The following is a 16,716-nucleotide window of genomic DNA, read 5'->3' as shown; positions in this document are numbered from 1 at the left end:
TTTTTGTAACTTTTCTGTAAATCTAAAATGAAGATTATTTTAAAAGGGGGACTAAGATAATGTTGGTATCAGAATTTGAGAACAGGAAGAAGTTGGTATCAGGAATATTAACTGGACCCAAGATAAATCCAGTAAGACAAAGTATTATCATACCACAAAGAGAGCTGGGTTAAAGAGCCAGGACCACCACCTTCTAGCTCAGGAATCTTGGATAAGTTTCCCTAACCTTTCCAAGGCTCAGTTTCCTCATTTGTAAAATGGTGGTAACTCATATCACATACTCTCATCTTTATATTTAGGATCTTGGGGGAAAAATTTCCCCAAACCAAACAGCCCAAGTTTAAAATAATTAATGATATCAGTAACCTACCGGAGATTCACAAAAGGGCTGGAAAGTTCTGAAAGCAGGCGAAAATTCGCAATGTATCCCAGCACTCCATCCCTCTGGGTGATAAACATAAAACATAATGTCAGGGATAACATTCTTATCAAAATTTCCAAACATCGAAGAAACATTCAATAGCTTCTCAGCATAAAATAATAATCAGTATAAACACAAACCAAGTCTGCTAAACTGATTTTCTTCTCTATGAAAACCTAGAAATGTCATTCGACTTCTACAGTATTGTTTATTTTATTTTATTTTTTTTGGCACACAGGCTTAGTTGCTCCGTGGCATGTGGGATCTTCCTGGAGCAGGGATCAAACCCGTGTCCTCTGCATTGGCAGGCGGATTCTTAACCACTGCGCCACCTAGGAAGCCCTACAGTATTGTTTAAAGACAACATATTGTACACTTATGTTCACGTATGTATATCATGTTTGCTTAGAAAAACAGATTTCAAGCAGTTGTCTCACACTAAACTAATGAATTCTGAAAACAGCCATTAGTAACAGCATTCTCAAGTTACCGTGGAAATAATGATCAAAGTAGTGTGAATTTCAGAAGCTGAGGAATTTTATATAGCAATTAAATAACTAATAGGAATGTAGTTTTACATCCATTAGAAACCTTAAAAAAAAATCTCGAGTGTACTTCACTTCCTAAATGACAATATATAAGCCTGTGAGCAGATACACGTTTGCCAACTATAACAACACATGCTAAAACTTATCTATCATATTTGACCTGAAAAATATTTGTCAGTCAGAAGGTCCCATAGCTAAAACACACACTTTGGGGACCTTTCTGAATTTAGAAACATAATGCCTAGCACATTCCACTAATTTAATAATAGGAAAAGTATAGTAGAGTTAATAAGCATCAGAAAGAAAACCAAAACTATATATTCCAAACATTTTATGTAATTTTAGAAGTGTTACTAGGTAAACGGAGTCATTCTAGCACTTCCAATTAAATCAGAATTATGATTACACACCAAAAGAAACAGTCCCACCTGCCCACAAAACATTAGATATATTAGCATTTCAGAAACATTTTTCCTACTGTTTATACCACACTGCCTTCCAAATGGGAACAATATAAAGCAATAATAAAAAATAATAATAGTGCATGTACTATTTGAAGATTCTCAGTTCTTGTCTATGTAAGTTATTTTAGGGATTCAAAACTGAGAGCTGGATTGCAAGAATTAGCTTTTCCAAGATGAATCTAAAACTTTTTATAACCTCAAACTCACTGTCCTTAGTGAAACTGAAATGGGTGATGTAGAAGAAGAGGAGGACAGCAGAGAGACACGGACAGTGGCCAAGATGAGCACTGTGCACAGAAGTGGACGGAGGGGCAGGAAAGGGAGGGTGATGGACGTCTTAGAGTCAGCTGCACACAGCCACTGCAGTCCAAAAACACATGACAATACATGGGAGACCACTATGCACATGTGCTATTACTTTCACACAGAAATATGTGTGACTTTGAAATTATATGTTATTCTGTACCATTTACTTTTCTGTTACAATAAATATTTTTATTTAAACAATAGGACTAGTTAATGGTGGCAATTAGTAATGAATAGTGGGACTAAACAAATAAAATTGAGGAAAAATATAATATTTTTATGTTTCCTTCTGGCCTTTTATTTCTCTTTGTTAGATATTTAAACTTAGTAGGTGATATGTTTTTAAGAAGCATAAATGTAAGCCTTTTAAAAAGGAGAATGTAAATACAATGGGACTAAACAGTTATTACCTATATTTAATAAAAAAATATCTTCCTATCCATGACACAGTAGGATATTTTTACTCCTTATTTCCTTTTCCAATAAGACTTTTCTGAAATGCCTGCAGCCTTTAGGGTATCCTTATTTTTTGCAGGAGTGAAACAACTACAGTTAAATGTAAAATTCACTTTGACTTGTAGCTCTGCTCTTGGAGGCCCACATTACTGCTATCAGTCCAATATGATGATCTCAAGCTACATATTTTCTCAATAAAGGTCTTTAAGCATAAAATACATAAAATTTTACATATTAGCAATAGCAGGCTTTTAGAGTTATAAGAATTAAGTTTCCAGCTCTCTAACGACATCCATCCACTTTGTATCTACAGGTTTATTCTGGTAGATTAGCTGTTTGTAAGGTCATTTGGATGTATAAATTCATCATATACACCATCTATTTCTAAAATATGTATCATTTTAAAACACTCTAGAGTACACGGGATGGACTCCAATAAGTTACAGTTTAAGAAAAAAAAAAAAAAAAGTCTTCTTTAATGTAGATACTCTTTTCTGGTAACATTTTTGAGTTCTGAAGCAGTCTTATTTCCAAAAAATGAGCCACTGTTTCATTGTATGAGTTTCTGTTACAATCTGCACATATTAAACAACGCAGGTACCGATAGCTCATCCTTTTCTAGCTCCTTATGGTCTCCTCAATGATCATCTGTTTCACTGCAACACTTTTCTATTCTCATCTTCAATCTATTTCCAAACTAAAGGACATTCCTCTTGCCTCACACTCTGAACATATGATTGTACAGCAGGCCAATGTTTGCTGGCAACAGTCATAGCTACTTGCAGGCTCATGTCCAAGGAGGTCATCTCCTTCCATCTCCATAAAGTTAAAAATCTCATTATGAGCTTCTGCAGGTTTTGAGTAAACTAAAGGTGAGAAAGAACTTTCATTCCGAAAGCCTCAATGTCACAGGTAAACAAATCATGTCTCTTTTTAGCAGTATTATATGCAAGATGTGGAAGACATCTAGGAGGTAGTATCTTTTCACTTTCTTTGGTAAGAAGTTTATAGGCTGAATGAAATCTGCCAAAGTTTACAACAGCACTGTCTGCTATAAAATGCAGATAGATTAGCAAAATCTAATTTGTTTTTGAACAGCATATCAACAATTTTTATGTTTTATGTGGTTTCTTTATAATCTTCACAGAAATTGAAAATTCAATTTGAAACTCCATCTTTCAAATCAAAGTACCTAAGATCTAGGGGAACATCTTTTTGTTGCTGTGATTCAATAAATCACTTGATATACTGCAGAAAGAATGATCGTTGGTAAGATCTGACACAATCAGTGCTATATGCTATAAGAAGCCAACACATCTGTTATCAAAGCTCCCCTCCTCTTTCACCTACAGAATATTTTAGTTGCAACCTCTGAATCAGGAAATGTAGTTCTACTTGGTTTCATAGAGCAATCAAGGGAATAAAATGTACACTCGTGCGGAATGTCCAAGCTAATTCAATGCCCACTTTCTTCTATTTTGGTATCTTTTTGCAAGATGAAGAAAGTACAGATTAAGATGTATCTGCCTGTATCATTCCAGACCTTGAGATTCAGTCTCTTTAGGTGCTTTTACATCCCGTTCTCTACCAGGCCGGGTTAGTGGCTAGGGCTGTCATAACAAAGTGTCACAGACCAGGTGCCTTAAACAACAGAAATTTATTGTCTTACAGTTCTGGAGGCTAGAAGTTCAAGATTAAGGGCCATGCTCCTTCTGTGTGTTCTATTCCAGGTCTCTCTCCTAGATTCTAACAGTTTCTTGGTTTCTGGCAGCCAATCTTCACGCTGTGTTTTCCCTATATGCATATCTGTGACTAAATCTCCTTTTTTATAAGCATACCAGTCACACTGGACTAAGGACCAATCCTACTCAAGCATGACCTGATCTTCACTTAACTAATTATATCTATAACGACCCTATTTCCAAATAAAGTCATATTATGAGGAACTGGGGCTTAGCTAGGACTTCAGCATATACAGTTGAGGTGGGGGAGGGACACAATTTAATCCCAAATTCTTTTCTGCATATTGTGCAGCATGTTCTGCTTCAGTTATCCAACTTCCTGTGTGTCTTTTCAACCATCTATGATAACTTATCATTATATACAATAATATGTACTAGGTATATTTTCATACATAATAACTACTATAACCTTTATTGGTCATATTTGGGGCATTATGGTGTTGGTATCATCTGTTCTCATTTTCATTATCTGAACTCTTAGAAAAAATGGTCACAGTATTCACAGTGTTATAAACTAAACTAACACTATCTCAATACAAATACAACAGTTAATCCAATGGGCAAAGTCAAAGAAGGCTAGTATTGCTCATGGTTACAACACACTTAAGTTGCATCATTCAGAGTGATGTGACAACAGATGATCCATTACTGTGAATTGCAAATCATGGCTGCCATGATTTTTTTGCATCACAGGGAGGGGTTTCATGGGATGTGGGATTTTCAATGGTAAAATGGTAAAACCAGGACAGATATGGGCAAGCCACTCCCATCTTTATTTCACTATGAATTTTATTATAATGAATTCCAAGTGGCAGGTGAACTTTTTCATTTTAATACATAATAGGAATCATATTCCCAGAATGAGATGGGGGAATGAATAAACAGCAGGCATCTGACTGCTCTAACTTATCCAGCATAGAACAGCACTTTTTAAAGAAAAGAGGAAACAAACTGCCATTCATATTTCAGGTTCCCGGATATTTTGTAGGCTTATTTTTAGTTTTCGTGATTTGCTTCAAGTTTAGATGAGTTTTTCCAAAAGAAGTGGTCAGAAGAGTTGAATTAAGAAGAGGTCAGAAGAACAAATAATTATGTTCAATGGTAGACCAGCCAAGTAAAATTTTACGTTGAAATGTTCTTCTTTTCTCTCCCTCCATAGTTAAATTCTGCAGTGAACAGGGCAAGGGAGAAGAGCTTTGAAAATAGTACACAACTATAAATAGCATCACTGGGGGCAGGGGGTACAAAAAATGAAAGGAAAAAAGTTATTTTAGTGAGATTGTTACTTGAACCAGACATTAAAACCTTGGAAATATTTTTATTAGTATAATCTTGCATTATAATAGATTCAGATATGTAATAAACATTCACTCTTGTTTCTTAAAGATAACATTGCCTTGCTCAACATCACTAATCATTAGAGAAATGCAAGTCCAAGCCACAATGAGATATCACCTCACACCGGTCAGAACAGCCATCATCAAAACATCTAGAAACAATAAATGTTGGAGAGGGTGTGGAGAAAAGGGAACTCTCCTGCACTGTGGATGGGAGTATAAGTTGGTACAGCCACTATGGAAAACAGTTTGGAGGTTCCTTAAAAAACTAAAAATAGAACTACCATATGATCCAGTAATCCCACTCCTGGGCATATACCCAGAGAAAATCATAATCCAAAAAGAAACATGTACCATAATGTTCATTGCAGCACTATTTACAATAGCCAGGACATGGAAGCAACCTAAAATGCCCATCAACAGACGAATGGATAAAGAAGATGTGGCATATATATACAACAGAATATTACTCAGCCATAAAAAGGAATGGAATTGAGCTATCTGCAATGAGGTGGATAGACCTAGAGTCTGTCATACAGAGTGAAGTAAGCCAGAAAGAGAAAAGCAAATATTGTATGCTAACTCATATATACGGAATCTAAAAAAAAAAAATGGTACTGATGAACCCAGTGACAGGGCAAGAATAAGGATGCAGAGAATGGACTGGAGGACACAGGATTGGGGTGGCGGGGAGTGAAGGGGAAGCTGGGACGAAATGAGAGAGTAGCACAGACATATATACACTACCAACTGTAAAATAGATAGCTAGCGGGAAGTTGCTGTATAACAAAGGGAGATCAGCTCGATAATGTGTGATGCCTTAGAGGGCCAGAACAGGGAGGGTGGAAGGGAGTCGCAGGAGGGAGGGTATATGGGGATATATGTATAAATACAGGTGATTCACTTTGGTGTACCTCAAAAGCTGGTACAAGAGTGTAAAACAATTATATTCCAATAAAGAGCTTAAAAAAAAAATTGCCTTTATCCCCTCAGTTAAAGGTAGCTCTTCTTCCAATCCATTATTCTTAGTGATTTTCTTCTTCTGATTAGTTTTTTTAAGTCTATGCTATTCTAGGTAACTATATCTAATGTTTAGAGAATATGACAGTCCAGACTGCTGTAAAATATTGTGAGTTAATGTGTTGCTATGGTCAGCCAAAATCCTTGCTAACTTACTCACTATGTCTTTCAAATAAACAATTTTTCCAAAGATGAGATCCAATACTAAAATTTGTTTTATTTTTGTTTAATTTGCATTTTATGCAACTTCTAAAATATTTTCAAAGACACCCCAAAGTCATGTAAAATACTGAAATGACATAGTAGCAATAGCCTTAAACTTTAAGAGAATTCTAAAAATTTCTCTCTAGTTAACTTTAACAATACAAAAAATATGTTTATGAAATATACTATGTTTAAGACTTTTTTGAGAGTTTAGAAGATTACTTCTTTCAACTCCTTTCAAACTGGTATAGAATTAAAAACAACTATTAACCAAAGTACCAAATTAATATCAGGTAAAACCTGACTTTATGATATTCTTTAAGTATTAGAAATTACTAGTAAAAAACAGTATAATTGATATGTTGTTTTTGTCTAAATTTGGCCAAAATACAAATTTTCCACACTTAGAGAAAATTTCCCCCAGATTTTGTTTAAAAAAAGGAGGGGGGGGCATAACATCTTGGCCCTTCTCCTAATTTCTCTTACCTCTTTCCAAGGAGAATGGATTAGTCGTAGCCCAGTGATTCTCAAAGTGTGGTCCCAGACTAGCAGCATTGGTATTACTTGGGAACTTGCTAAATTTGCATATTCTTGGGCCCCATTGCAGATCTACTGAATCAGAAGCCCTGGGGGTGGGACCAGTTAATCTAGTTTCAATAGGTCCTCTAGGTGATTCCAATCTACACTAGAGTTAGAGAATCACTTTCCTAGTTTAGAGGCTAGAGATTTCTAAGCCCTAAGGGAAGTAGCTCCTTCTTTCTCTGAAATTGTAAGTAGGGAAGGTTTACAAATACCCTCATCAGAATCTATAGCATTATCAAGGTGAACCTGGTACATTCCTCTAGAAAAGTTTCTCCTGCCCCCTTCCTCTCTATTATAGTACTTACCCCCTTCAAATATCTATATTCTCTGTGTCTCATACTGTTCTACCTAGAAAGCTTAGCACAGTGCCTGGCCCATGTTTCCTGAGTTGAATCTCACCTACTCACCAGTGTAAAGGAGAATCACCTCCAAAATCAAAATCTTAAAAGAAGAGAAAAAAAAAATCCTAAAAGAGTCCTTCAGGCCTATTTTTGAGTGGGTGAGAGCACTCTGATGAGATATTGGTATCCCACTCTAAAATGAAGAGAAAAATATCTAAATTTCAATTTTTTAAAGAAATCAGTAGAACAGAGTTAGAGGTTATCATAAATTTGTTACGAGAAAAAAATACCAGATGTTTAATCTCCAAACCTTGATACATTCAGATTAGTGAAGGCAAGACAGGAAAAAGGGGGTAGGCAAGTAAGAGACGTAGGGGAATTTGAGACCTAAGCTAGAAGCAGGCTCTCAATGAGTACACCAGCAAACTGAGGAGTACCTCATTATCCCTATGACCTCCTGGCTATTACTGAACCTCTCTAACTCCATTTCCAGATGTCTTTAAAATATGAGGAATGCTTTGTAACACAGCTGGTGTTAGGAGTGTATGGCCATCACCACCACCATCATCATCCTCACTGTTTTACAAAACAATGTGACAGAGTTACAGTTAACTGATAGATGGAAGGTCTCTGAACACCATTACCTCTATATTCCAAAACTCATGGTAGAATTTCCATGAAGACTTACGGGCTCACCAACTACTTAGTAAGCCTTTACAACCTTATTCTATTTGGGCAATTCATTATGTAATTAAGCAATTACGTTTGGGGAGACAGGGATAGTTAATGAATGATCAAGGGCCTATGGTGTGAAGGTCAGGATTTGAACCTTAGCTCTCCTCAGTGACCTTTGGGCAAAGTTGGCCAGAACAACTTACAACTGACTTACAACCATTTGTAAAATAAGCAGAATACCATCTTTATGACAGAATTGATGTGAGAATAAGATCCAATGCATACTAATGGCAAACAGGAAAAATACTAAAACAGAAAATGCACTCCAAAAAACCTTTTTTTTAAGTTAAAAGTGAAATTGAACCAGGTAATTTTTATTATAGCTATTAAAAAGATTAAATAAGTTTGAACAGGTCCTAAAAGGACATATTCCTTCCTGCCTAGTTAGAGGCCTCCACCTCTAGTCACTGATACCTGAATGACTACACAGGACGAAGGGCCATGCCTGAAATGATGATGGATGGATGATAAGATCACCATCACAATTAGGATTAAAAATGCAGGTTCACTACCACTATTTTACTATAAAAGATAAATTATCACTCCTCAAAAAGTAGTTAGTTACTTTATAACTGCTACAGAAAAAAGAAAAAAATCCAGGTTGAAAAGGGAAATAAATACTTCTAAGGGAAGACTCACCTGTTTTATTTACCCAGTAGGTTATATCAACTTTATACCTCACTTTGCACAACACTACTTCCCCCAACCCGAACTTAATTCTTCACAAGTTTATGTTCACGACCATCACAGTGTGGTAGGGTTATAGTGACCTCTGAAGACTGCCTATTTCAATTACCCAGAGATTTTTTTAAAATCCCTTCTACAAAAGCTCTTCCCATTTGCCCCCAGCATGGACAAGTCCACGGTGAGGAGAGTAACATCTCCTAAAGCAGCTTTCCAAAAGTTCCAGAACTATACTGTACCCTCTTTGACATCCACCTGCCACTCCCACTCCTAATCCTGGCTATCCAAAATCTCTTTTTCATATGATAATCCTTCAAATATTTAACGACTGTCCAAGTCCATGTCTATCTTCTTTCCAGATACTATTTCCAAGCTGCTCAGAAAATTCTGGCCTACGCTCTTCAGAGTTCCTGAGCCCTATGAATTGCCAGTATTCACAAAACAAAAACAAACAGATCCAACAACAAAAACCAACCAACCCCTGGTGAAAAGAACCATTCACACATAATCCCTACACGTTAACTAGTTAAATCACATACGCACATACATCTTTTTGAGGGCACAGGGTAACCTTTCTAAAGAGAAGGTTAGTAGGACATGTCACTAGCCTTAAAAGTGTACATACCATTTGCCCAGGGATCCCACAAAATTAGTCTTTGAGAATAATGATGTATAGGCACAAATATGAAGACATAATGTTTCCTCAAATTATATACAATAGTGAAACAGAACATATAACAATAAGGAATTGATTAAATATGATTATATATCCATAAACCATCAACAGAGATAATGATACAACCAGATAGCCTGAAAATAAAAACATTTTCAGAACTTGCTGAAGACTTAAGAGAGTGTACCTCCATTACCCTCTTTCTTAGAAAATTATTTGAAGATATGCTGCAACACGAGTGAATAAACAAAGACAGATACGGGATGCAGGGAACAGTGGCCCTGCCACAATAAAGGCATACGTTACAAGAAAAAAGGAAGGCAATTAGAAACTCAAAGCAAAAATTAGACAGGAAATGTAATCCTGGTTGTGCAGTGAACTATTTTAATACAGTCATAATGAACAGTTTATTTTCTCTGCATAGGATCAACTGGATACAAAGGAAAACAATACGATTACAGAATAAAAGGCAAATATTTAAAACTCCTGGCGATACAAAAGCACAAATGACAGAAACTGGGAAGAACAGTGGGAGTAAGGGAAGTGGAAGAAAGGACAGAAGTACAAGCATCTTCACCTTAAAGGATCAAGAGGCGCTACAAACCAGAAACAAAAGTGTTGCAAGTTTTCTCAATGACGGGTGATGACTCAGAGGGCCAGGATAGGGAGGGTGGGAGGGAGTCGCAGCAGGGAGGGGATATGGGGATATCTGTATAAATACAGCGGATTCACTTTGCTGTACAGCAGAAACTGGCAGAAGAATATAAAGCAATTATATTCCAATAAAGAGCTTTCAAAAAGGGGGGGGGGGGGTTGAAAGTTTTCAAAGGAACTGAGAGAGAACCTCAAATTACTTTAACTACATGGGAAGGAAAAAGGGAAGGGAAATAGAGGTGTGAGAGTTAAATTCTTACCCATCATAGCAAGAAGATAATAAACGGTATCTAACATTGACAAATCAAGAGCTGGCTGACAGCCACCTAAGTGACCACCATCAATTCCTTCCCTTCCTCATATCAAGAGGTGGAGTCTTATGTTCCTCCTCTCGAATCTGAGCTGCCTCAGTGACTCACCTGACCAGCAGAAAGCCATGGAAGTGAAGTTCTGGACCTTCTGAAGCTAGGTTATAAGAAGCCATGTAACTTCCTCCTGGATCTGTTGGAACACTCACTCTTTTTTATGGCTTATTGGTTATCTATTTTATACCTAATAGTGTATATATGCCAATCCCAATTTCCCAGTTCATCCCACCCCCTGGAACACTCCCTCTTGAGATGCTCTCTCTCAGAACACAGCAGCCAGGCTGTGAGAAGCTGAAGCCACATGGAGGGGCCACATACAGGAGCTCCAGGCAGTCAGCCCGCTGATGTCCCAGCAGGGAGCTAGCATCAACTACCAGTGACTTGAATGAGCCCCTTTCAACCCAGTTGAGCCTTTAGATGATCCAGTCCCAACTGCTCCCCGACAGCACCCACATGAGACCGCACACAAGGACCACCCAGCTTTCTTCCTTTCTTTTTTTTTCTCAATACAGTGAAGATCTCCCAAGTCAATGGGTTTCACTAGTCAAAGTCGGTATTCTAACTGACAATCAAAATGTCACATTTTTAGCCAATGGGAGAGCCATCACGTTGGTTCCTGTGTCTATTTAACAAGACCTTATTAGTCTTTGATAGGTTCCTTGCTTTCTGACACAAGATTATCAGTTATTTTGTTGTATGCAATACTCCAATATGTAAAACAAATTAAAAATTCTTGGTTTTGATCCCATTTTTGTTATATTCATACACAGAATGCTTTTTACTTATGCATATACACAGATAGGATACACTCCTAAATGTAAATGGTAAGTAAGTAAATATAAATAGTTATCTCTGGGTGGGGGCATTATTTTTTCTTTTTGCTTGTCAGTATTTTCTAATCCTCAAATAACAATGAATGATCTAATTAATTTTTTCAAATAGCCTCTGCTTGTACATTATTTATCACAGCTTTTTAATTTACAATGTTGCTGTAAGGGGCCTTAATCACTGTTTTCCAAATGTATTCTTTTGTGGTTCTCTTTCTACCCTTCTGAAGTTCTCCTTTGCCTCTTTTACAGGATCAACCATCTTCTGGTCCCTGACCCTGATCGCCCTGTCCTCACAAGACACACCGTATTTCTAATGGCATACAGGCCTTTTCCCCTGGAATCACCACGTATCACTACAAACCTCACAACATCGACAAGCACACTCCTGCCCAAACTGGTTCTCCCGTTTCCTTCAGGATCTCACATTTCTCCAGTGCCCTGGGTCACACTGCCCTCTGCTTTCCCTTCCTTCTCTGAAATCCAAATTAGTCACGTGATTTATGGACTACAAAAATGGCTTTTAGATTTGTTCTCCTCATTAATAAAACCACCAACATTAAGTTCTTCATAATCTATCATCTACATTACTCCAATAATCTCCTAAATGAGATCCTCCTCCACGCAGCTTTTCTTTTTCCCTACACACCACCATCAGCTTTATCTTTTTAATATGCTAATTGCATCATTTTCTGGCTAAAAGTCCTGTAACAATTCTGTGAAAAGTAAAATGCAAGGTTGATGAGTTGGAATGTTTACTCCATCAGGCAGGCCCATCTTACTCATCCAAACATACAACCACCACTGAGCCCACACAAATCCCACACACGGACAACCCAAGTCCTTAATACCACCCATGTCCTTAATACCACCCATGAAGATCTGACCTCTTTTCCTCATGTTTTTGGACCTAGAAAGCTTTCCCTACTTCTTTCTGCTGATCTAAACATATCTTTTCTTCTTTTTTTTTTTTTTTTTTTTGGAAGACTAAGCCTCATCTATCTCAAAAGCTCTCTTGGAAAATGTTTTTAAAACATATATATATATGAAAATGTATGCACAATTTATATAAACTGCAAGAATATACGTAAGTATTGTCAGTAGTTATCTCTGGAGAATCAGACCTAGAAAAATGTTATACTCACTAAGCCTTGTATGTCTACAAACTCAGAATTTTTTTTAATAAACATCCATATTGAGACAAAAAAAATGGAAATTAACACACTCATCTTTCCATTTCCTAAATTGCTACAGTATTACTGATTTATCACTAGGTGCTGTGTTACTTGAATTCCTTCCTCTCCCTCCCTCCCTCCCTCCCTCCCTTCCTTGCTGCACTGTGTAGCATGCAGGATCTTAGTTCTCCAACCAGGAATCGAACCCGTGCCCTCTGCAGTGGAACTGTGTAGTCTTAATCACTGGACCATCAGGGAAGTCCCTTGAATTTTTAAAAATAGTTTCCTATATTTAAATCTTGGAATCTGTGGGATTCGTTTAGGTAGCTATCATATTCTTATTCCTTACCCCCCACCTCCTTAGTTCAAAACCACTGTGAGCCAGTGAACTATGCTTCCATAGTTTCTGATCCTGTATATCAATGACTCTCGACCTGTTTAACCCAATTCACCGATGAGGATCAGCATCATGTGTGGCACAAGCTTCCACAGGCGTAGGTAGCCATTAGATCAGCTTCCGGTTACGTGCAATTCCTTGTTAGCTTATCCCCACCCCACCAGCAAAAACTACTAAAATACAGGTGAGATGGATGCTATTAAGAGGACAGGTGTAATTCAGCTCTAATACACTATGTTTTAATACTTTACTGTTAGTAAATTATGGCAAACTCACAACTGACTTCTGGTCAATGTGGTGTTTCCATTTCTGCCACCTCCCTCTAAGGAGTTTTGCCTATAGTAAAATTCATACAGGCCAAGGCCTCTACCTGACTCTGTGAGGGAAAACAAAATAAGATTTGTCTGATCCCTTCCAGAGCTTAAAAGAAAATTCTCCTTTCAGCCAGTGATTATGAAAATCTGGATTTTCTTATCATGGGACATTTAATTTTCTAACAGCCAAGAGTGGCTAGGGTCAGGAATTTAGAAGGTAGGGGAGAAATAAATAAATAGCTTAGTTTTTAATTTAAAAAAAAGAAGAAAAAGGTAAGGGAGGAAGATAAAATTATTATGCACCTACTACTGCTAGTATGATGCTAAACACTGTGCCACTATCAATGACTTGGAGTGGGATGGGCACACGTTCCCACCACTAGGGCTGTGCAATTAGTGAGAGGTAAGTTATGGGCATCCCACATTGGGCTTTGTATAAAAATATGACGATGTTCTGCTGTAGCAATCATGAGGTACGTTTTCTAGGTTATTCATACTGACCCAGAATCTTAGGACCTTTTCATGGGAAACCCTTTCAGAGCACGTTAATCTAAAAATGAGATTTGGGAACAAAATCCACCACATACTTAATTACTCTTTGCTTAACTTTAATCATTCAAGGTATTTGATGATTTACGTACAAGACATAGTTGAAGGTTTGAGCTAACACACAGAACTGGACTGTCCAATCTGGCTCACATGAAACAGTGATCTTACCTAGAATTAAGCTTTACTAACTGCTACAAGGGTAGAGGCTATCAGATAATTCAGAGCAAGCAGAGAGAGGTTTGGGACCTGAAAGGCGGCTGGCAAGCCGGGTCCTGTCTGTGTTGAACAAGCATTGCTGGCCCATTAGATGTGAAGGCTCTACTAGGTGAGGTTCACCAAGTTCCTCACAGGTAGTGGGAGTTTATCTTATAAAACATCTCCATTTTATGCCTCCAAAAAATTCTCCACATGTCATTCTCCAAGGAGCCAGGTCTCACAGAGCCTGGGTTCTCTTTACTACAAGGAATCCTTAGCCAGGAACAGGCTGAGGGCATTCCAGAGTTAAGACCTTTAAGTCCTAACAAATGTCAGTAAGTACTCTATTTGCCCAAAGGTCCTGTTGACAAGGAGATTAGACCTCAGTCACTTGCCTTCTTTTCTTCCCCTCCCTTTCTCCCAAGAAAGTGAATGGATTTGCAGACCAGCTGCTTTCACCCCCTTCATCCCCATGTTACTTAAGAACTTGGTGACAAAACATAGCTTATTCTTACTTACCCATTGCCTAGCTATCCGGTATTAGAACTAAATCCAGTCATTTCATCAAAACATCTGAATCACAGAATCTCAGAATTAGAATAGAACTTTAAAGATGATTTAGTACATGCTCCTATCTAAAGCTTCTACTTATTATATCTATTTTTATATCTGATTGAAAATACCTTATGGTAGAAGAACCACTTTAAAAGGCTGTTGTTATAACCTTCTATTCATTGGGGATGTCTCTTTTATAAAACAGAAGTCTCCGCTACCTCTCTTTACCATCCCTGCTGGTCCTAGTTCCAATATCTGAATTAAAGCAAAGTAAGTCTACTTCCTCTTCCACATAAGTCCTTTCACATTCCAAGGGCATTTCAAAGCCACATAGATTTCTACAACTTATCTTTTCTAAGCCGACCTCTCTGGGTCCTTCAGTTGTTTACCCCAGGACAACAGCTACCTAATCTAATCTCCCCTCTACAGTTATCTGGCAGCTCACCACTGGACATACACAATTTTAGAGACTCCAGATGCTGTGGGTATCCTCTAAGCAGGAAACTGTAATTTGTTTGAATTGGATACCATACCTCTCCTAATAGAGTATACATTTAAAACCAACTTTATTTTTTAGCAGATGTGACATGCTATTTGGTGCATCTACAACTGCAGTCATCTGCCACTTCCAGGTCATTCCCCTCTTATTATACACTGTCAAGCCCAAAGGCAAAACTTGACAGTCATCATTATTAAGTTCCAGCTATTTGCTTCAGCTTATTATTCCAGTCTGAAACTTTTAAAAATGTGATATGTCATCCAACATATTATTAATTCCTCTTCCTAACCTTGCTCTAGTCATTTGATAACCTTGCTTATTCTAAACTTTATTTTATTGTGGTAAAACATAACACAAAATTTATCCTTTTAACCACTTTAAGTGGTTCAGTGGCATTAAGTACATTCCCAAACTGAAACTCTCACCCATAAACAGAAACTTCTCAATACCCCCTCCATCCAGCCCCTATCTTATTGTCTGTCTCTAGGAATTTGACTGTTTTAGGTCCCTCATGTAAGAAGAGTCATATGATAAGATGTCTTAAAAAAAAAAAAACAATTAAAAACAAAATATTGACTAGAGTAGACACGGCAATCCTCTTGATTGACATCTATTTTATCATCACATCAAGTCCCATCCGTGAACTGTTTCCTTTCATAGTAACTGAAGAGAAATAGGTCTCAAAAAATCAAGCCAGCTTAGCGAAAGAAAGGGAGACAGCCCTGCTAAGGTAATCCCACTACACAATTCTGAGGGGATGCTCTGTGCCCACAAAAGAGCACAACGCAGTAAACACAGAACCAGGAAGAAAGAGAAGAGCGCCTCCTTACCGAAACTCAGGAAGGCCTTAGAGGAGGTTTGTTACATCCGTGAAATATGGGAAATGCTCACATCAGGTATTCTATATTAAAAATGAAATACTGAAATTCCAAAACCAAAAACACACAAACATATATGGAATACGTATGTATCTTTACATATATATAAACATATAGAATACATATTTTATCAATACAAAACTGACCACTTAATATTTTTACCATGGCTAGTCCCTCAACTAGTAGTAAGAGTTATAAACTAACTGTATAATAGTGTTTTTCGATAGATTTGAATAAGTGAGCTACAGAAATACTAATAAAACAACTTCTAAGACTTACTTCTGCTAGTCTATCACTCATTACTGTATAAGAAAGCTGACAATCTTTTATTTCAGTAAGGAAAAATGTTATCATATTATACAAGTTTTAAAAATATTTTTCTTTGACTTAAATACTTAACATGTCTTACTGTATGTAAATTCAGTGGGAAATAGAAATCACAAAGACCTTACTAGTGAATTTTGCTTTAGTGAGCTATATTAAGTACTTATTTTTAATACCTACCGAGTCAACAGAAATGTTAATTTTTGAAACTTTGTTATCTGAAAATGTTGCTATGACAGCCACTATCGTTACCTAAAATTTTTCTTTAAGGCTATCTTAATGGGAGCAAAAAAGGAAATACATTACGTAAGTATAACTGAGAACAGGCAACACTATTAAACTCATCTTAAAATAGTAGTTTTTTCTTTTTTAACACTGCTAATGATAAAATGTTAGTGAGTCACGGCATTTGTTTCATGGCGTTATGGAAACTTTAGCCTAAGACTAAACATAAGACCAGTATTTTTC

General features: G+C 37.1%; 1 protein-coding gene across 11 annotated transcripts in view; it reads right to left on the bottom strand.

Moving 5' to 3' along the window:
* The window catches only part of TLCD4 (TLC domain containing 4), a 114,856-nt gene that overhangs the window by 19,746 nt on the left and 78,394 nt on the right, over positions 1 to 16,716 (bottom strand). For all 11 annotated transcript variants that reach the window (XM_057718287.1, XM_057718216.1, XM_057718236.1 and 8 more), the window contains one exon: positions 371 to 444. In XM_057718287.1, the coding sequence (XP_057574270.1) occupies positions 371 to 444 (74 nt within the window). The remainder of the gene's footprint in view (positions 1 to 370; positions 445 to 16,716) is intronic.

Source organism: Hippopotamus amphibius, chromosome 1, assembly GCF_030028045.1.
Source record: "Hippopotamus amphibius kiboko isolate mHipAmp2 chromosome 1, mHipAmp2.hap2, whole genome shotgun sequence".
In the NCBI taxonomy this organism is placed as follows: domain Eukaryota; kingdom Metazoa; phylum Chordata; class Mammalia; order Artiodactyla; family Hippopotamidae; genus Hippopotamus; species Hippopotamus amphibius.
The sequence above is the reverse complement of the archived record's forward strand: the minus strand, read 5'-3'. Positions and strand labels throughout refer to the sequence as shown.